Source organism: Hibiscus syriacus, unplaced genomic scaffold, assembly GCF_006381635.1.
Source record: "Hibiscus syriacus cultivar Baekdansim isolate YM2019G1 unplaced genomic scaffold, ASM638163v2 tig00111506_pilon, whole genome shotgun sequence".
Lineage (NCBI taxonomy): Eukaryota > Viridiplantae > Streptophyta > Magnoliopsida > Malvales > Malvaceae > Hibiscus > Hibiscus syriacus.
Genome location: NW_024063109.1, coordinates 783,799 through 805,406, shown reverse-complemented (window position 1 = coordinate 805,406; position 21,608 = coordinate 783,799). Strand labels below are relative to the sequence as shown.

General features: G+C 32.1%; 2 protein-coding genes across 5 annotated transcripts; both read right to left on the bottom strand.

The window, feature by feature from the left end:
- Positions 1 to 951: 951 nt before the first annotated feature.
- LOC120164326 (uncharacterized zinc finger CCHC domain-containing protein At4g19190-like) lies at positions 952 to 4,304 on the bottom strand. Of its 3 annotated transcripts, none has more exons than XM_039174075.1 (8): positions 3,995 to 4,304; positions 3,845 to 3,907; positions 3,620 to 3,753; positions 3,386 to 3,511; positions 2,809 to 3,010; positions 2,386 to 2,500; positions 1,813 to 2,273; positions 952 to 1,683 (listed from the first exon to the last, which is right to left on the bottom strand). In XM_039174075.1, the coding sequence occupies exons 1-8, from the start codon at positions 4,229 to 4,231 to the stop codon at positions 1,399 to 1,401; spliced, it is 1,623 nt and encodes a 540-aa protein (XP_039030006.1). In that variant the 5' UTR covers positions 4,232 to 4,304; the 3' UTR covers positions 952 to 1,398. The 3 variants fall into 3 exon arrangements, with proteins under 3 accessions (XP_039030006.1, XP_039030005.1, XP_039030003.1); XM_039174074.1 differs by having other exon boundaries at positions 956 to 1,831; positions 1,895 to 2,273; positions 3,995 to 4,303; XM_039174072.1 differs by having other exon boundaries at positions 965 to 2,273; positions 3,995 to 4,301.
- A 2,471-nt stretch (positions 4,305 to 6,775) lies between these two features.
- Positions 6,776 to 9,414, bottom strand: LOC120164347 (ABC transporter G family member 14-like). 2 transcript variants are annotated; one of them, XM_039174096.1, is made up of 5 exons: positions 9,200 to 9,414; positions 8,313 to 9,102; positions 7,860 to 8,033; positions 7,590 to 7,780; positions 6,776 to 7,502 (listed from the first exon to the last, which is right to left on the bottom strand). In XM_039174096.1, exons 1-5 carry the CDS (start codon positions 9,317 to 9,319, stop codon positions 6,852 to 6,854), a joined length of 1,926 nt encoding a protein of 641 aa, XP_039030027.1. In that variant the 5' UTR covers positions 9,320 to 9,414; the 3' UTR covers positions 6,776 to 6,851. The 2 variants fall into 2 exon arrangements, with proteins under 2 accessions (XP_039030027.1, XP_039030028.1); XM_039174097.1 differs by having other exon boundaries at positions 7,590 to 7,774.
- Between the last annotated feature and the right edge of the window lie 12,194 nt (positions 9,415 to 21,608).

The window sequence follows — 21,608 nt, the reverse complement described above, 5'->3', positions numbered from 1 at the left end:
GGATGAGATATTAGATTCCTTAAGCAATGTGAGGGTTTAAACCCTAGCGTTTTTGAATAAAGCAAACTGGGTTGGGATGGTTGCCCTTGACTCTGCAGTACTCGATCTAGATTAGTCGGTCAATAGATTAAATACAAGTGATTAATTCAAAAAATAAAACTTACACATCTCGATAATCTTATTAAGAAAAGACTTAATGTAAAAATAAGTGTCCAAATTATAGCTCAAGTTAAAATGTTTAAAATGTTACTCTCTTAAGTTCTTATGTCATAACAACAATTAAAAAATATTGTTATCTAACACGCGTCGTGTTTATTTTTAAAAAATATTTTAAAACCCCAAAATTTTCTTTAAAAATACAAAAAAAATCTAAAATTCCTAATTTCAAACTCCATTTTCAACCGTCACCGACTATATCTGGCTCATCGTTGACACATGTGATCACCCACCTACTAACAACCATCCCCTTATCCTCACCCCAAACTCTTAAATTACTAATCCCTAAATTTAGTTCGAACGACACATGAACGTTGAGGGGATTTTGCGACTGTTTAACGCGAATTAAATTTGGTAGGGGAGCACGACTGAACGAGGATGGGACAAGGGAATTAACGTTGAAAATTTTAAATAACAATTTTTAACATCCGTTACAATGTAGACACTTACAAGAATAATACCAAAAATGTTATACACTTACTTCAAACGAAAAATATCTTTTAATTGAGAAAAATATAATTTGAGCATTTATTTTTTCATTGAACCTAAAAATTTACATTTCTACTTGCAAATTTATATTCAAATCCATATTTAAATCATATAATTGTGCTGCGAGTGGGAGTAAGAAAACCTACATCTTAGCATAGAAACAAACTGTAATAAATATTTTGTTGCATTCATCTTGTACAGACCCTTGAGCTGTTGATAAAAATTACAGAATGATAATCTATGGCATTCATCTTAAAGAGAATTACTTCCTAAAATGCGAGATTGCAAGACGCACATCAAAGATTTGACGATGATCTGTAATTCTATATGATGTTCTTGCTCCTCACAATACCATCACTGAAAGACCGTGCTGAATAATGTTTCCAGGCCTGTAATAATGTGTTTTACAATGAGAAAAACTCCATGATTCATCAGTTTTTAACATCAATAGCAGACGCATAAACATCAAAAGAGAAGGTCAAGATCCATTTAGCTTCACTTGGTTCAAGGCTGACAAGCGATTGAAGTCATGTTCAGGCAAGGATATTTCATTTCTTCTGCTTCTGGGTCATCATAGCTAGTAACAACATTATAATTTCCCCCACCCCTCTGCATTGTCATCACAATCTGGTATACGCCAAAAAACAATCAGATTCTCATTCTGATGGCAAAATTTGGGAGCTTATGGCTGTTTCAGTGATGACGACGATGTTTACTTCTTCGCTCTGCATCAGAGCTAGAATCTTCATTTCTGCGTGATGATGAATGCTTATTCCGACTCTTTTCACATTTAAGGTGTCGATGAGCATCATCTTCAGATGAATAACGATGTTTATGTCTGTACTTTTCACTCCTATTACGCCTAACAGTGTCTGGATCTTCTGATTCCGAGTTATAATGCATTTGCATGGTCTTTTTCCTACACTCATGCCTACCACGGTCTGAATCTTCAGATGAATAGGAATGTTTGTTTTTACTTTTCCTATCATTTCCATAATTCTCATCATCAGATGAATTAGAATGCCTTTGTCTGCTCTTTTTACTCTTCCTGTGTCTACCACCAGCATCCATATCATCCATTGTATAAGGCTTGTGGGTACTCTTTTTCTTCCTATAATGCCTATCAAAGTCCTCCGCAGATGAATAAGAATGCTTTGTCTTGCTCTTTTTACCAGAGTGTTCCTGATTAGAGTCAGAATCTTCAGATGCATATGAACGCTTTTCTCTGCTTTCTTTAGTCCTGTATTGCTTCCCATAGTCTCTGTCCTCCAATGTGTGCAGATGCTTGTGTGTTCTTCGTCTTTGATGCCTATCAAATTCTGCACTATCAGAAGAACTTGACCCAGAATGATTCCGCTTTTTCTTCTTCTTGGTCTTCTTCTCCTCCTTCGGCTTTCTCTCATCATCACCAGAAGTTGAGGATAAGCCATCTTGATTAGGATCCTCCGAGTCCCAACAACTTGGAGATGACTTCATCTTCTGTTTTCTCTTTTTTGAGGACTTCCTTTTCTTGGGTTTGCAAGAGATGTTAGTCAGCAAATCAGGAATATTACCCCCACAAAGGAATCCTGTAAACAAGAAAAATGAAAAAACAAAAAAGCGGATAACAGTTAACATGAAACTTGGATGTTATGAGCTAAAATTGCCTGTCAAGGAGTCTGCAATAGGAAAAGCATTCACCTCCATACTCATCAAATATATCCTCGGCAACTATTTGTTGATTTGGATCATCTGGTCGAAATCCACCACGAGGAGGGCTCAAACCTGGTTTTTGCTTCAGCTCCCACTTCGGAGGCTGCAAAAATTGGGATACATATCAAGCCGGGAACCAAATGAATAACAAAGAAACATATGAGACAACAAATACTATTGATTACTTGGTGCGCATAAACTACTGAAAATATTCTTAACATTGGAAGTTAAAACTCTTCACTATAAAATAGACATTTCAAAATAAAGATAGTAGTGACGGAAGACAGCTCCCATATTTTCAAAAGATGTATGCATACATGTTATTATTTGGGGCAATAAAGTGATTGAAGATTAAGCTTTGAAATAACCATCAATAATTTTCAACAGAACCAATAAAGAAGTAATACCAACCTCAGTAGGATCCATTTGAGCCATTATAGCAGTCAAGGGGTCATCTCTTTTCAAACGGCTCTCTTCATTTGGCATTATAATATCCTTCAATGGACAGTCACGGTCACCACTTTGGTGCCCATAATTTCCACATCGAAGACATTTCACATTACGGACTTCAACAGCAAATGGTTTAACCCTACCAGGAACACCAGTCTCCAACCTAAAAGTGCGCCATCATCATGCAAACCAAATCGAATAAAATATCAATTCACACTTGCTAAACTATGAGATCAGATTTTTTTGCCCTTTTTATAAGATGGCTAGTTTTAGCATTTCTTAAAACAATGTAGCCTGAGCACCCTTAATCCTTATGCAAGTCAGTTTCTTTTCTGTATTATAATTAAATTCATTAGCAAAACATTACCATGGAAATAGACAATCAAATAGCTTATTTCAACAATAAAAAATCAGATCAAACTGTCTGTTTTTTTTCATTATCATAATAGATCAAACTGCCTTTAGTTTAACAGCCATGATCATCTATGGTTTCAACTACCCCATGATTAATATTGCAGGAACTACCGTTGATACATACCGCGGGGCATTTTTAAGAACTTCAAACTCTTCCTCTGTTGGTAAAGCTCGTCCGAAAACATCTTTCGGTCTCAATTTCTGCTTCTCTTTAGTCATAGTACATCCACCAGGCAAAGATTCCGGTGGCCTGCAAAATGAAGTTAATAAATTGAGAAAACTATTTCAGAAAGAGGGAAAACAGCTAAAATTAAAACAAGTAAGCACATTAAACGTTTTATATTCAAACCAAAATTACATTGTTGTCGAATGATCATTGGAATTTTGCTCGGTAATTTTCCTCTCATCGGCGACCTCAGCCGCTTTGGCACTTTCAGCATTATAACCAGGCGGACGAACATACATAAAGCTAACAGCTTTCATCATCTCCATCTAGGAATTTAATTAGGGTTGGGTAATTTAGTCTCAAAAGATAACGAAGATGGAAAACCAAAGGAAACTACTTAGATTGCGAAAGAAAAACCTTTTCCTTCTCCTTCTTCGAAATTAAAGCAGTCTGGCGAAAGAATTCTTGCTCTTGAGAATACTGTAACAAAACATAAAATACAATACTTAGTGTAAGGGGAATTGAAGAAGAAGATAAAAGAAAGATTAGGAAGAGAAAGAAAGTGACCTCGCGGGCAACTTCTTCGGCACGGCGGGTGCGCTGGGCATGGGTCTGTTCGGCGATCCACTTGCGGCGTTGGTTGGGATAGGAGAGGGGATGCCATGGCTTTTGGTTGAGATAGGAATGGCTCCAAGCGGTGCCTGCTTTTGTCTTGTAATCGACTTCCGCCGAAGTGCCGGGCTTGTCATCGGAAAACCTTTTGCTCAGCCTTATTCCTCCACCGTCCTCTCCGATTCCATCCATCTTATCAACAACTCACTGTGCTCTTCTTCTCCTTTCAATGGCTTATTCTATTTCCAAAACAGTGTCGGATTTCGTTCTCCTCTGCTTTCAATCCCAAATTTGCTAATACCAGCTTCGCGACTAGGGATTGGAAATTCCGCTTCTTGGGCTGGCCTAACCACTATTGATGGGCCTAACAGCTTTACAAAGTTCCATCCTACTCTTATAAACTATCTAAACTATTATTTTTTTCCGTTTAATATTTAAATTTTATTTTTCTAAAATTATCTGTGACGTTTAGTTTAATTTTCAATTTGATATCTTACCTTTAAAAAATAAATATAACTGATGACGTGACATTTTTACTTTTTTCAATGATGAAGTGACATTAATTTATGATGGTATGTCAAAATCATTATTAAAATTTTAACAGCGAGCACCAAAATAAAAGCTAAACTAAATGATAAATATGATTCTGAAAAAAATTAAAGTTTAAGTATCAAAACTAAACAAAAATTAATAGTTTAAGTATTAAACGTATAATTTATCCTGTAATCAAATAAAAACTTTTGTTGTTTTTAAAGTTCTATATATATTTTTTGCGATAAATCTCAAAATCATCCATCAACTTTTGTTAAATATTCCATACAATATATGATTTTTTATAATTATATATATTATTTTATTTTATTATTTTTTATAAATCATCATCATAATTATTAATATAATATAAAAATAATAATTTTATGTATCTAATTGAATAAAAATTAAAGTTAATGTATCGTATTAATTTTAAGAATATATCACACGTTTAATTATTTTTTAATAAGTATAATGGAAAAAGAAAACTCTTTAACCCTAAGCCCTAAACACACGAAATTAATCATTTAAAATCACACAAATATCATATAAGGAAAATGTTAAAAAGCCAAATCAAATAAGCTCGAATAAAAGATAGATACAAATAGATCTGACTGCATTGGTAAATGAATCATCAAAGGGGATTAGACTATTAAAAGATCACTGAGAAACCACAAGTCAGAATCGAGTGGCATGAGAAAATTACTCACGAATACAAATCGCATATCGAAATCTAATCGATAGTCTAAAGCATGAAAGATCAGCATGATAACAAATAAGCGTAATTTTGATCAGTCATAGAAATGTCAAATCCAATCCTAAAAAATTGAACAAACGAAAATAACGGTCAAGCGATTGAAAACGTACCAAAATTTAGAATGAAATGTATAAAGACATGCTATTAAAATAAACATAACAAACGATCGAAAACGTACTATAAAAATAAAGTTTAAAAATATAATATATTTAAATAAAATACTATAAAAATAAAGTTTTTAAAAATATAATATATTTAAATAAAATAAAAATAATTAATACTAACTATTGATGACCAATATTTAGATTAGTATCATCCACGGTACAAGGATGAAGAAAAAGATAGATTAACATCGACACAAGTAGAGAGAGAAAATTAGGGACGAAAACCCTGCTGATAGGAAAAATTATAATCTTAATTTTCTTTAATATTTCAATTATCGAAGTTTCAATCTTTTAAATAATATTTTTTTAATGTCAATTGATAGTTAATTAATGGTAGTTTGCAATCGTAAACGGTAGCATCGTCAGCTCTAATGCATGATGAGTTGAGCAAGATCTTCAAAATTGTACTATTTCTTACCTTGAGATCCGAATCAAGCTGATGTGCAAATATATAATACTAATATACCCGTTTTGTTTTGTTTTGAGTTAGGCCAGTGCAGGCGATAGCCTAGTCTCTCCAGTGAGGTTAGCACTTTGATAAAAGCTGAAAAATGAAACCCACATCATCCATATGCACATATATAAAGAATAAAAGGACAGATTTATAGATTGTCATTTGCTTGGAGGATGATGTATTTAGCGTAGATACACCATCCATCCATCATCTTCAAAGTAGGAAACGCCATGCCCATGCTAATATGCCGACCCTCTGCTGTCATTTATTGCTTACATGTTTCTCCACTCATCTTCTTTCTACATCCTATCCCCCGCCATGTGGATGTTAGATCTCACTGCTAAACAATTCTACTGAGAATGGTGGACACGATCTTGATGACGATTCTCATATTTTGTCTCAATTGCTTTGACCTGAAGATCCATATTTAACTGAATCCAGATCTCTCTTCCATTCTTTTTTACTGATTAAAATTCATCTTTTTAATATAAAAATGAAAGAAAGCTTTGGTGGTATGCTCTGATGAACTCCCGTCTTTTCCATCAGTCATCACCGTGATCAGATGTTCCATTTATTATTCTTTTTTGCTGTTGAGTGCGCCCTCTTGGATGATGCTGTTAAAGTGGGTTTTAGATTCACAACCCCACCAAAACTCTGGACTCTGGTTTTTCTTATTTACTTAATTGTCCTAATCTACAGCATTTGTGGGATGCATTTGTTCATCGCATAACATTCAAAACTCAAATTAGATTAAGAACTCGCGAGTTAGTAGTATATTACCTAAGAACTATGACAAAAAATGGGGGGGGGGGTTTCATACTCGGTACATATCGAATCATAAAAGGGATGCTGGTTGAATTTTCTTTTAAAACCAATGTAAAAATTCGACTTTGCCACATTTAATATTCACCTCAACCGCACTCGATGAAGCGCCATGTAAGCGACAAGTCGATAGCCGACCAGCATGAGTGCCATAATGGCCACATCGATCCACAAATTGTTCAATCCCATTGATTTAATAGCAGGAAGATCTCCTACCCTACATAATTCGCCCTTGGAGCACTCGTAAACATCGTCCTCATTGTACTGAACCCCTAGCAGAAGCTTGTAACAGTAGTAGCTATAACTCAGGTATTTGAGCCACACTATGAAGGAAGGGATTTGTTGAACGTAGTATCCCCCGGCTATAAGGAAAACGAGTGTAGTAACCGAAGCTAACGTGGTGGCTTGTTTAATGTCCATGAGAATGGCCCCAAATGCTAGGCCTAGACTTTGCGAGACGAGGACACTGTAAAGTACGACTAGAAGGGAGAGGATGAAGGTAACCGGATCGGGCTTTAGGCCACCCATCCAATAGATAATGAAGACGAAAGCTGTTGGGAGAGCAAGTTCCAGCGGAAGGTCACCGAATGTTCGGGCGAGGAAGTAGGAAGAAAGGCGATACATGCCGGAAGATCGTTCCTTGATGAGCATTGTTCTTTCTTGAGGGAACGTGAATACCGCATTGTAGAGCGGATAAAAGCCCCAGAAGACGGAGAAGAAGAACAGCAGTGCAATCTGTTGGTTTAAGATGCCAAATGAAGTTAGAAGATGTTGAAACCTTAGCTTAGCATGAAAGATACAAAGAAGAGCAGTTCGTCTTACTCGGTCTGAGATGTGAGAAGCTGGTGTATGCCACCACAGGAGTCCACCCAGTACTGCAACGCTGATCACTTGGAAAATCCTTAGCCTGTTGAAGGCTTCGTATCTCCTTTCTCTAACCCCCCTCTGGAGCAGCACCTTGAACTGGTGCCACCAGCTTGTGCACCACTGTTCCGACATGTCATTTCCTGCGCCTAGTATTACTACTTAGACTTGAATTCATCTTAAAAACCAGAGCAAAGGTTGGTTAAATTTATCTGGGGAAAAATTTACTTGCAGATGCTTCATTTGTATTGACGTAGTTATTCACATCCGTACTGCAAAGCTCGGCTTTCAGTCTTGTGGAAATATTTTTCTCATAAGCAGAAATCAGAGCATTCTTTACGGATTTCTCTTCTTCCGTGTTCTCAACTTTCTCCCTCGAGGGCTTAAAATCAGGACTGATTCCTGCATTGAAATTTGGTGTACTTCAAAGCTTAGTATGGTATTGATGAAAATGATGACAGAATCTGATCATGTAATGGTAAAGCAAAGTGACTCTAAAGGGTGGGGCTGATAATACTCCATTGTCCTTAAGGGGGATATAAAGGTGGAAGCATCATATATTTATGGTAGGCCAACAGATCATATTCATACCCCATGTGTTGTTGAAAGCTTCTCATTCCCCACCAGTCTCTGTATATCATGAAGGGAAGTAAATATATATAGTAAAGCTAAAGAAATTACCGTTTGCAAGATCAAGCAACAGATCAGCTGGGTTGATAGTCAAGGATGTGGAGAAGCCAATGGAAGAAAAATAATCTAACGCCGTGGATGCTGAACCGTAGTAGATAGGGCAGCCCTCCGAGAGCAAGACCACCTTGTCGAACGTGTGATACAGTCGACTCGAAGGCTGATGAATGGTGGTGACAACAGTTCGACCACCACTAGCAAGGCCTTTGATCGTGGTCAGGATCCGTTGTGCCGTGGTCGAGTCCAAACCCGAGGTGGGCTCGTCTAGCAAAAGTAGGCTCGGGTTGATTAGCATTTCCTGGCCAATGCTAACCCTTTTCTTCTCCCCGCCTGATATACCTCTAAAGAGTGGGCCTCCGATCATGCTGTTTCGACACCTAGTTAACCCCAGCTCGGAGATGACTCGCTCGACATGCTGGGCTTTCTCATCTCGGCTCAAGCTGTTGGGTAGCCTCAGTAGTGCTGTGAATAAAAGGGTCTCGGTCACAGTGAGATGGGGGTATAAAACATCATCCTGAGCCACGAAACCTGTTCTTCGTTTCAAGGCACCACAAAAAGGCTGACAATTGTAGGTTATCTTCCCGGATAGTTTGCCCGTCAGACGGCCGCCGAGGGCAGTAAGGAGGGTGGTTTTACCACTTCCGGATGGACCTAACATTGCTAGTATTTCTCCGGGATAAACTACTCCTGTTATTCCATTGAGTATGGTATTTTCTCGGGTGATCCACGAACCCCAGCGTGATCCTTTCTGCTCCAGCTTCACCTTGTAGACTACCTCCTCAAACTGTGTAAAGAAACCAATATGAACAAAAGATTAAAACACTAATTACTCTATCATATGCAGAAAAAAAAAAGCATCAATATCTAATGTAGAAAGAGACCTTCAAAGTTATAGGAAACAAGGCAGCCCTTTTATGGGACTTGGACATCTCTGAAAGAGCTTCCACTCGTCCATTGCTGCTACTATGTTCAGGTTTTGGTGCTATACAGTTGAGAGGCATGGCTAAAAAATGAAGTGTTGGTGTTGTCGATGCCTTGGGGGAAGGGAGAGAGAAGCTAATTAAGTTCCATTCAACTGGGCTTCGGAAAGTGCAGTAGAGAGCATATAAATATAGCTGGAGAGAAGGAACAATAATTTCTACTGTGTGTTAAAGCTATTTGGTGTAGGGTTAGTCTTCTTTATGGTGGGCTCCCACCTTCCTTTCCCTTAATTCATTGTAATACCAACTCCAAACCATTAAATCACAATATTCTTAATCTTAAGTCATGGGATCGAGTTTTATGGAGGGCATTTCATAATTTGGAGATCTCCTACGAAAGCTGTTCTCAACCTAGTGTTAGGGACAATCTACTATCATACCTCCCCCTTATCCCATTACATGTTAGAATAAGGGACAACCATTACTTTAGTAAGGTAATCTTAAATATTAACAAGTACTACAAGATCGAGTTTGCCATGCCATGATATAGTATAGCTACAACAATGTGCGATTACATGTAGAAATTAAGGTTAAATGTGGAGCGAGATTCTTTTTGTTACTTCTTAAAAAAAACAATATTTAAAGATTGTTATCTCTCCATCAACTAAAATCTTTCGGATATGTCTTCCATTTATTAGAATCTTCAAGAAACTCATATCTTCTGAAAATGTCTCCAAGTCAACTACAGTATATAAATAAGATTTTTGACAACTTCTCCTGATATAGTAGAACGGAATCTGAAAGTCTAACTACAAAATCTATTTAATCTGCTGATCTACGAGAAATCATAATAGCTCTGTCTTGCACCACTTGCTAGAGATACTATAAACACCCAATAACTAAAATTGAGAAAGAGATTAGTCCTTCTCCTTCACCTTTACATTCCACATTATGATTAACTCTCTCCCATAAAAAAACACATGTCAAAAGTTATTCTCTAATCGCTTGTAACTCTCTTTGAATTAAAATGAATGAATTGCCAACAACCGATTAAACACTTTTTAAATTTTAGGATTGAGGTTAAATGTGTTCTCTCTTTTAATAATCCATCTCCCACGCTGAAGAACACATACCATTTCACCTGAAAAAGTTCCCAATAGTGAAGCAAGTGGGGAGACCCGAAGAAGCCGAAAATAGTAAAAAACTACGGTCCGAGAAGTACGTCAAAAGATTGAAGAACCATTTTCTGTAGGGTTCTGATTTCTTTTAAACATTATACATGCATGATGCATACATACATATGCTGCGTGCATGTGAGAATGTGGTGATTACTGACAACGATGATGCTTCCCCCCCACCATTTCTCGCAGTCATACACTTCAACTGTTTCACGTTTATTTTCTTTCCCAACACAACTTTGGGTGACTGAAATAAACACACAAATCAAATTCCTTTGGGATTACATTTCAAACTTGTGGCGCATACTTGAAGTGGATGCTAATTAAGAAACCAAAGCATTGTTTATTTTCCTCTTTCGGCCAAAAACTGGAGTCAAAAGTTAAAAGGAGGTAATTGCAGATGCTGCGTTACATTCACGGCCATGGGGAGGGGATATTCACACATACAAGGTATAGGTTCTACGTTAACGAGTGAATTTATAAAATTTTAAAATGGTGAAAACAATTTTCAACCGAAAATGTATAAAAAAAAGTTAAAAAACTTAAAAATTTAAAGTTTTTAAGAGATACGGTTACTCTCATCCGCCCTTTTGGTCAATACCTGCACACATACGTTGCGGCCTGAGAATCATCTTTACTATTGTTTCGATAACTTTGTATAGGCAGGCAGGCTATGGCGAGAGAATTATGCTAATGCTAGTGCCTGCTACTCCTATTTACTTTGATTTTAACATTCGTATCGCCGAGATTCAATTTGACCAGTATACTGCATTGCATGTTTAATAATATATAAAAAATGAAATCCATTGAAAAGGAAGTTGGATGCTTGAGCAAAGTCCTTGTCTAATATTCTTTCTTTTTCATAGTTAATTAATCATTATTCAGTTGTTGATTATATACAAGAGAGAAATCATTAAAGGAGACACAGGTCATGAATGGAGCATCCCATATTGATGAAATATATAATAATTTAATCTGTTAAGTTGCAGAGAGCACTGAGATATAAAGGTGACGGGCAGGGACCAAGGGAGAGGCTTTTTATGGCTGCTCGACTGTTTTGGTACGCATGAGACCACCGATTTCTGCCTCCCAACTTGCTATATTTAATCTATAAATTTTTGGCGAAAAATATTTCCTTCAACTTTTATTGCCTTATTTTTAGCTTTAAACTTTTTTTGTTAATTTATTTTAAACTGATATTAATTAATTTATCATTTTTATCATGTCATTAAAAATTAAAAGAAAGTTAACACACCGAGTCATCTTGATGATAAAGAGAATATTATTCTTCCTAGAAGATTTATGTTTGAACAATTGCGTCTACAATGTGTATATACATTGTTAATGGTTTAAGAAAATTTTGAACAAATATTATATTACAATCACAACTATTAAAAATTAAATATTAATTAATATATTATTATTAAAATGACAATTTTAATTTTAATTTTTTAAGTTTTCAATATTTTTTTTACAATTTTTGATAACGTAATAGAAAAAGATAAAATAGTTGTGATTAATATTTTAATAAAGATAAAATATTAATACCGTTTTATTGTATTTGGCTAATTTGAAAAAAAAATATTAAGGAAAATATACAATAAAATTTAAGAATTAAATTATTAAAATAACTAAACTGATGAAGTTAAGGGAAAAATTATTGTTACTTAAGTTTTATTATAAACATTCATAAGTTTTTTATCTTCGCTACACTATGGATATCAAACTAAACATGAATTTTCATTAACTTAAAAAAATAAGCTAATTAATAAAGTAAATAAATGGGTTATTACAAGTGGTTGAGATTTAAGAATTTGAGTTTGTAAGACAAAGTTTGAATCCTACCATCGATATTTTTTTGGGCAATCTGTAAATTTATATATGAATCTCAATTAGGTCTTAGGTGTGCCATGATCCTGAACTTTAGGAGCCATCATTGACCTAAATTTTTATATGTATAAAAAATTAATAAAGTAAATAAAAGCCCTAGTTTTCTTTGCTTTTTTTTTCTTTGCATCCTTTTTTTATCTTTGTTAGCTGATGACAATATCAATTTTGGTGTTAGTCGTCGACCGTCGATATTCTTCATTTTCTTTTTATTTTTTATATCGTATATTTATCTTTTCAGTTTATAATAATTATGCCTTTATGACACGTTTGTCTCTATTTTATGGCATATTTTTTATCATTTGACTGTTGTTTTCGTTCATCTTTTAGGGTTGGATTTGATTTCGCCAAGATTGATCAAGATGGTGTTTATATGTTATCATGTTGATCTTCCCTGCTTTAGACCCTATATTGGATTTGGATGCGCCATTTGCGTTTGTGAATAGTTTTCTCACATCGCTCGACTTTGATTTGCGATTTTTCGATGATCTTTCAGTAGCTCGATCCCCTTTTGCGGTTCGTTTACCGACGCAGTCATATTTGTTCGTATCTATCTTTTGTTCAAGTTTTTTTGTTAGGTTTTGACATTTTCCTTGTATGATCCTTATGTGATATTAAGTGGCTAGTTTTTGTGTCAATTGTTACATGAAAATATCCTAATGAAATGTTTAGTTTACGATTATGGTCGTAATCTTTCATTGTAATTGGATATTCTTATTTTTTAATAAATTAGCGGTTTCTACAAAAAAAAAACAATTTTCATTAATGTAATATTTATACATAATTATTTTGAGTAAACTACGTATTTAGTCACCGAACTACCACTTTAATTTTGTTTCGGCCAGTCATCTATTTTTTTAAAATCATCATTGTTGTTACATTTTAGCTTCATTTTGGTCACAAAATTAAAAAAACTGAAGTGATAATTTTTATTTTTTCAATGATGACATGACATTACCTAATGGTGACTCGCTAGTATCACAATTAATTATCTAACAGTGGATGACCAAATAAAATCAAAATGTAACGTTAGTGACGATTTTGAAGAAAAGAAAAAGTGTATGACAAAAACATAACTAAAGTTATAGTTGAGTGACTAAATATATTTACGTAGAAATCATATAACTGTATACATAAAATTTTAATTTAATTTAATTAATTATAGAATTATTGTATTTATTTTTAAATATGTATGATTGGATCAAAATAAAAATTTATGTATATAATTGGATCAAAATTAAAATTTTATATGTACGATTATCTAACATCACAGATTTGATGAATAACTTTAAAATTGATCTTTTTGTTAATATAATATTATGCTAGTAAGTGATCCTTTCTTTTTATATTCTATCACATATTCTTAATTCAAATCCCCCTCAGTCTTTCGAAAGCTCCATGTTGCACATGGATTCTCTATGCTTTTCTGCATTAATTCCTGAATGCTAATTTCTACGTTTATATTTATTCTGTGAAACCTGCTACTTTCTGTTTTTCAAGATAGTTTTTTTTTTCTTAAAGGAGAAAAAGATAGAGATGCCCTAATAAATTATACACTCTTCATCACCAGCCATCAATTCTCTTTTATACAATCACCAGCCATATAAAAAAGGATTATAAAGTGATCCGTACCATGATAGGATGAGCATGAGACCCGAATCCGACGGGTTTCAACTTGACCTAATCTGATCAGATTTTTTTAAAAAAGTTTAGGGTTTGGGTCAGGTCGGGTTTGAGTTTAGGGTGAAAATTACTCGATCCGACCCAAAAAATATATATATATATATATATATATAGTTTTACCTTAAATATTTAGAGATAATTACAATTATTACCCCTCTATATATTATTTTTTCAATTAAATCACTGTTTTATTTAATAAAAATAATTTTTTAATTATTTCGGGTCGAATGAAAACTTGTTTTGGTCGGGTCAGGTCTCGGGTTGAAGACTCCTTGTTCTCGGGTCGGGTCGGGTGGACCAAAACCCGACCTGACCCGACCCATACCCATCCCTAATCAAGGATCTCTGTTGTCAATTTGTCTAAATAAAACTATAAAAGAGTCATTTTTTTTGTCAAGATTTAAATTTATTTTTAACTTGTTTGAGAGGAATCCCTTATCCTACTAGATTAATTAATTTTAATGTTTCTAAAATAAATTAATATAAACATATTCGTGGTTTTTATAAATATTTGAATATATATATATATTAAAATTTAAATTTTATTGAGAATGGTCGATTTGTATTTTTTTTAAAACTATAAAAAACCTAGAGATATTTATAATTTAATTTATTTAAACTATAAAATTCAATTCTATTTGAATTTTAAAAAATAAAATAACTCAAATATTTTGACCTAATTAAAACTGAAATACGGAAATAAGAAAACCCGGAAAACAAATAAGAAACGATGAGCAGGATGCACATATAAAAAAAATAAAATTGATATTATTGAGGAATTGGTGTGTTAATTAATATTTATTTAATAAAAGTGAGTTTTAGGTTTTTTGTTTGTGAAGGAGCTCTTATTTTCATGAGAATGACATCTGCACTTAGGACCTGAAATTACATTTACTAACATTATATTTACAAATATATTTATTTTATTAAATAACGATAAAGCACTATTAAAAATCAATAAAAATATTAGTGGTGGATTACGGTGATAATAAACCAACTCAAGATGCAATGAACATAACGTCATCATTACCAAAATATCTTGAATTTATTTGGATACTGTAAACATAATATCAACATTATAAATGATTAATTATATATTGATGGTAATTTGTGAGATTACAGAAATTAAGCATGCAGCAATGTTATCATTTATTTATTTATATTTATTAGTATGCAAATTGGCATTGGCAGTGGATTAAGTGTATCGAAATCATTTGCTTAGTTAAAGGGCAAAAATAAATTAAGGGAGAATGTCGTATAGTGAGTGTGTGAAAGGAGTTAGGAACGCGACACGTGCTTGCACTTCTAGATTTTAGTGGCCAGCTTGGCGTCGTTTTGCGGATTTCAAATCATTTGGTGGAGGAACGTGGGCCCACCCACTTATTTTCCACCTTCCCTTCTCCATTACTGGTTTTCCCTTTTTTATTTAAAAAAAAACTTTTACTACAATCATTTATCATTATCGCCTTGTAATAATTGAAGAACAAACAAGACAGAGAATAAAGAAGATGTGTTGGGAATTTTGACAAAAAAAAACAATGTTATTCATTTCATAACATCGATATTATAAAGTATGAACTCACATTAAATGAATAAGAATTTACCTTATATAGCAGCTCAAATCATAACAGATAAATGTTTGGACTAATCGCCTAATAGATTGAGTCGACCATTATTAACAAATTGAGCTTATTATAACGGCGTTTTATCCAAAATCACTTTGAAATGAATTAATTATCTATTAGATATGTTTTAGAAAAATTTACTGATATAGTAACCTTTATGACAAGGCGCGAATGATGATCTATGCCTTTCGCTGACGTAACCACGCTCGAGTAAGGTCCGCGCCTTTTTAGGATGGATGATATATCTGTAAAAAATTTTGAAACAATGCCTGACGGGTAATTAATTCATGTTATGATAATTTTTGTGTAAAAACGTCAACTTTATCCAGTAAAGTGCTATCAACACAATATCAGATGAAACACATAAGGAAAAAAAGATGAAAATAAATACGAACATACGACAAATCAATGAAAAGAATAGATCTCACCAGAAAAAGTAATTCTTCAAAACAATTTCACCAAACGAACAATCTTACTAGAAAATAATCTTATTCGATGACGGAAAAAATCTTATAGAATCATGAAGTTGAAACCTAAAATTACATCAACAACAACTAATAAAATATTCTCCTTAAAGATTATAGTAGCTCTGATATCATATAGAAATCCATATTAAACTCAATAACGTTAGCATGCAAGATCGTTAAGAGAATAGGCAACTGAAGAATAAGCAAGATAGAGAATGAAGAAGAAGTGCTAGGAATTTTTACAAAAATCAAGAGTATCATTTTGATAAGATTGATATTATAAAATAATTGACTACATTAATAAATAAGACTTGACCTATATAGCTCATACCATAATAGATAACTATTTGGACTAACCGTCTAACAGATTGAACCTATTATAATACTCCTAATAATGGGTATAAAAAAAGTAGAAAGTGAAAAAAAAAACAAAATAACTCAATGTATTTATAAATAGTTTTATATACAAGAAATTTCAGTCGAATCTCTAATCAATCTAGAGTAACTTTAAATATATAATAAATCATTTTTTTATAAAAGATTAACATTTGAATAAATTATGGATGATTATTATTCGTTAAATTTTGTTAATTAAATTTAAATTTTGTTAATCTAAATGGATATGACTGGCACTGCACCCCGTCCATCCAATTGATACGTGTAAAACATGAATTGCTTACGAGTGCGTGAGTTGCGAGAAAGAGTAGAGAGGTAGTGTTGGGTAAATGGCTCATGCGCGTGCTTTCCCAGCTTAATAATAAAGGGCTACATGATACTGATGCCCAAGATTTTCAAGTCTCGATCATTTCAATTATCATAATTTTCCACTTCCAACAACCTAAGAGCTGCAATTTTCCTGTCATTTTCCTTTTATATATATATTGACACACAATAAACCCATCAATATCAAACACTAATTCACTTACATGTACTATTTTTCATATATCATTTCAGCAATCATGATCACCGACCAACATGCCTTTTTCTTTCAATTATTCTTTTGCCCCCAAGGGATGAAAAGAAAATTTAATAATTGCTGAAGAATAAGTGAGTGGGGTTACAACCCAGAGAAAGAACAACAAATAAAAAAAAAACAAGGAAGCACACGCGTGGTATCGTGGATTCTGCTGTCTCTCTAGCTAGAATTGATAAATCTAGGAAATTATACTTTTATATAATCAAATTTGATAATATTCCTTCCATTTCATTATTTTATCTTATTTTGACTTAGCACATAGTTTTAAGAGATACACTTGATCATATGTTAAGTTCTATAAAACGATAGATGAGAAAACTATTCCAAAAAATGATTGATAGATTTCACAGATTTATTTTAATACGTGTATAAGAATTAGACAAATAAGAATGGAAAATGAAATATAATTGTTGTATTTGTTGATTTTTCTAATAGGATATCGTGAATGAGATAATTTTAAAATTAAAAAAATTAATGAAACGGAAAATAATTTTTATTATTTTTCTTAAAAAGTAGTTTGATTAGAGATGAGATTTCCTCAACATCATCCCACTTTGATGCTTAGTGTTGAGCATTTGAATTTTAATTGTTGAATGGGAGTGACATAAATATAGTGTGGTATTTTATATATGAGTATGGAGGAATATATAATTTTTTGTTAAAGTTACGAGCTTATAAAATTTTAGGAAGACTAAATATAATTAATAAAATATAAAAAAATCTAAATTTTATAATAAAATTTAAAATTTTTAGAAAGGACGACACTCCCACCAATCTCTTTTATCTATCCCGTGTGATACATAGGATGACCAATGTAATGTAATGAAATGCTAATCGTTCTTATCTCCTTCCTAATCACATTCTCATGTATGAAAGTTGCAATGTAATGTAAGACATCTTAATTATTTTTAAAATAATTATCTTTTTACCGTATGAAAAATACTCAACATATTTTATTCTTAACATATAAATATTTATTGATATTTTAATCCAAGAAATAATGGGAAATGAAGTTAAATTACCTAACGGTAACGCTATTGTGAGATATTTGGAAAAAAAAAGTCGTATGCTTTTCTAAAATATTTTTCGATTTTATTTTTATTTCGAAAAATAATTTTTATTTTCTAATTTTTAGAAATTGAAAAACATGTATGTTAATAGAAATGAATTTTTAATAATAAAGAAAATCACTACATGTATATGAATTTGAACTATGGTCACACGTCTAATATATAAAATTTATTAAAATATATATTTATGTTTATACGTAATACGAATTTAAGTCCGGATCAATTTTATAAAACATTTTTAGTGAAAAAAATTTGTTTTTAACTTTCTAATTTTATAAAATATGTAATAAAAATTAAATATTTTTTATACGAAGTATGAGGGATATAACTTTCTAATTTTATAAAATATGTAATAAAAATTAAATATTTTTTATACGAAGTATGAGGGATATTGTTCAAAATCGAACTTAGGAATTAATGAAAATTATGAATAAAATTTATTGACATGTAATTTTTTTTGGATAATGTAAATCTAATTCATATTGTAATCTTATTCATTATTTGAATGTTTATCCTAAAACCAACAATACTTGTTATCCTATTTAGAATATTTTATACAATGAACTAAAATTTAGAATGGAAGAAAAAATTACATATTTATTCTCTTTTAAAAAAATATTAAAATTTTAGATTCTAATTTTAAATTTCTAGATCTGTGATCATTTTGTAAGACTCCATTTTCGTTTGTTTTTAAAACTTTTGTAAGCACTCGGCTTTATTCACGTCTTTGTTTTATTTTGAATTTGTTAAAAGTCTATGTAGGTTTTATTTTTGTTGTGATGTTTTATATTAATCTGCGTTGTTAGTGATAGATTCAATAATATATTTAAGATGAATACATATATATTAATAACATAAATTTTTTGTATATGAGTTAACACAAATAAAATTTTAAGGTAAGCACAATCAATATTAAATATAAAAAATTGAATTTCAGAATAAACACTTATTCACTTTAATATATGTGTACATCCTTCTATGCGTGTTATTATTCGTAGAATAACTATTTCATGATATTTTTTATCGTTTTTGTTATTTTGGTTGGTTTAATGATATCCATCTTTCTTTTGAAAATATACATTTAATAATCATATGATCTTAAAGTATATTAAAATTTAATTAAAAATTGTATTTTTATAAAATAAATAAATTTTAAAAGTTCTTAATTCGGATATTTTCTTAACAAAGTTTGAGTATCTTATTATATATGTGTATATCCACTTGCTGACTAAAGCCTGAAAACCCTCATTGTCTCCATATTTCTTTATATAAATCCACCAGCAACAGCTCAGTCCTCAGCGCTACCTCATCTCCTATATACCTCGCGAATCATTTTTTTTTCATTTCATCTTTTATGAATTATTATAATTTATTAGATGAGTACAATCTTTTTTAATAATATGAAATGATTATAAGATAATATACGTTTATAAAAAATTTTAATCATTTAATAAATTATATATACATGTTCGGAAGACGCAGTTGTTCTAACTCAAAACTTTTAAAGAGAACAACATTTTCTTTTTATCTTATATACGTGTTTGATCGCCAACATTACAACCCAGTCATGCTCACAACAAATAAAATGTAATACCAATACCACTCGTGCTTGTATTTCTTACATATGATCTATTTCTTATGTAGAGATGTGAATGAGATGAGATAGATTGCGAACTATTCGAGATCGATTCGGTTAAAGTTCGAGAAACACTCAAATCAAATGGATTCAACTTGAGCTCAAACTCGACTCGAATTGTTAAAGAGTCGAATTTGAGCTACAATTGAGTTAAGTATGAGAGTGTTTTGAGTTCATGTTTTTTCGAGCTCGAGTCGAGTTTCAATTTTTTATTTTTGAGTCGAACATAACAATTTTAAGCTCGTGAATTTTCGAGTCGAGTCGAACTCAGTTTCAAACTTTTTGAATCGATTCGAGTTTAGTAATACTCGATCTCGACTCGTTTACAATCATAATCTTACTGGATGCATGCTAATGTATCCCTAAACGATGAATTAGTAGTATTTTGATTTTGAACCATAACAATTATGTAATTTGTTAATATAGTGTCTACAAATGATAATTGGAAGAATCGTCAATGATGTTATCAGTGATGGACTGAGAGAGAGACTATCATCCTCGAAAATTTTAAATTCTCATATATATTTTTATCTATTTTCATCTCTTAAAATTCTATCACATTTCTAAAATATTAAAAATTCGTTCCGTCGGCCCTAAATATTGCTTTAAGATACCTGGTGAATCCATTTCTACTTTGTAAGCATGCAACCCAGTCATGAAGCATTACCAAAATATAGTCGTAATCTGTAATAAAAGTCATTACTCGGCTATTGTATAAAGTTCCTCTTGTCTAATCATCGTCATTTATAATTTCGTCCTACCAACATCTTGTAAAATTTTAACAAGTTACTGGGCAAGGGGCAATCATTTGGGCCATTTCCTTATCTTCAAAAAGTGCTTTGGCGCCCATTGAATCAATGGATGCAACCTGGTAAAAGATTCATTACACGCTGTAAATATGCCTGGTCCATGGATTGCCTGCTTTGCAGCTGCTACAAGCATACCTTCTCTTTATTTCTTTCCCTTCTCGACGTGCCAATATTCTCACACAACCACTAATTATTGTAATCAACTTATATGTTACGTTGATTTAAACTTTTGAATCCCTTAAATGGTCTCATTAGTAAATTAAAAAGATTATTTTCCTTAAAAGTCATAGATTCGAGCAGTTGTGTATGCAGGATGTATCATTTAAACTTTTTAATTTAGAATTCAGTGAGTCCCTCAATAGTAAAAAGTTACATTGTTCATTTTTAGAGTACTCGAGTTTGAGTAATTGCATCTGTAATGTGTGTGTGCATAAAATGAATAACTAACATAAAAAAATGTCTACAACTTATAGAGTAAGTGATTAAAGCCTTTCAATTGATGTTTTTTTTTATTTTCCTAAGTCGTGGATCCAATACCCGTTAGGAGCAAAATTCTCTTTCCCTCCACCTAGTAAAAATTGTTTAAAGAAAAGGATATCAAAGAAATAAATTTGAATTTCAAAATATTGTACACGATGATTCAAATAATAAATCTTATATTAGACAACTAATTACATGTTATAGATACAAATGTTTTAACTTTTAATTTTAGAGACAAGATGTGTGATAGCATTTAACATATGTGTAAAGTATAAGCAAACATATTAATTATTCAAAACTTTTCAAAAGTGGAGTATTTGATGGATCAACAGCTAAATAGATAATTTAAATAAACTTGTTTACGACAGTTGAGTATATAAATTAGGGTAAACTGCATATTTAGTATCTAAATTATTATTTTTATTTTGTTTTGATACCTACATTTTATTTTACTTTTTAAATGCATACCTAACGTTTAGTTTGTGTTTCATTTTGATATCATGTCATTAAAATTTAACGGTGGTGTTGACGTGTCATTATAAGGTAATGTCACATCATC

Coding starts and splice junctions, on each gene's coding strand:
- LOC120164326 (XM_039174072.1), bottom strand. CDS start 4,231: ATGGATGGAATCGGAGAGGACGGTGGAGGAATAAGGCTGAGCAAAAGG. Junction 3,011..3,385: donor GTTCTTAAAAATGCCCCGCG/GTATGTATCAAC, acceptor GCGCACTTTTAG/GTTGGAGACTGGTGTTCCTG. Junction 2,501..2,808: donor CTCAAATGGATCCTACTGAG/GTTGGTATTACT, acceptor CAATTTTTGCAG/CCTCCGAAGTGGGAGCTGAA.
- LOC120164347 (XM_039174096.1), bottom strand. CDS start 9,319: ATGCCTCTCAACTGTATAGCACCAAAACCTGAACATAGTAGCAGCAAT. Junction 8,034..8,312: donor GTTGCTTGATCTTGCAAACG/GTAATTTCTTTA, acceptor ATTTCAATGCAG/GAATCAGTCCTGATTTTAAG. Junction 7,503..7,589: donor CTTCTCACATCTCAGACCGA/GTAAGACGAACT, acceptor TTAAACCAACAG/ATTGCACTGCTGTTCTTCTT.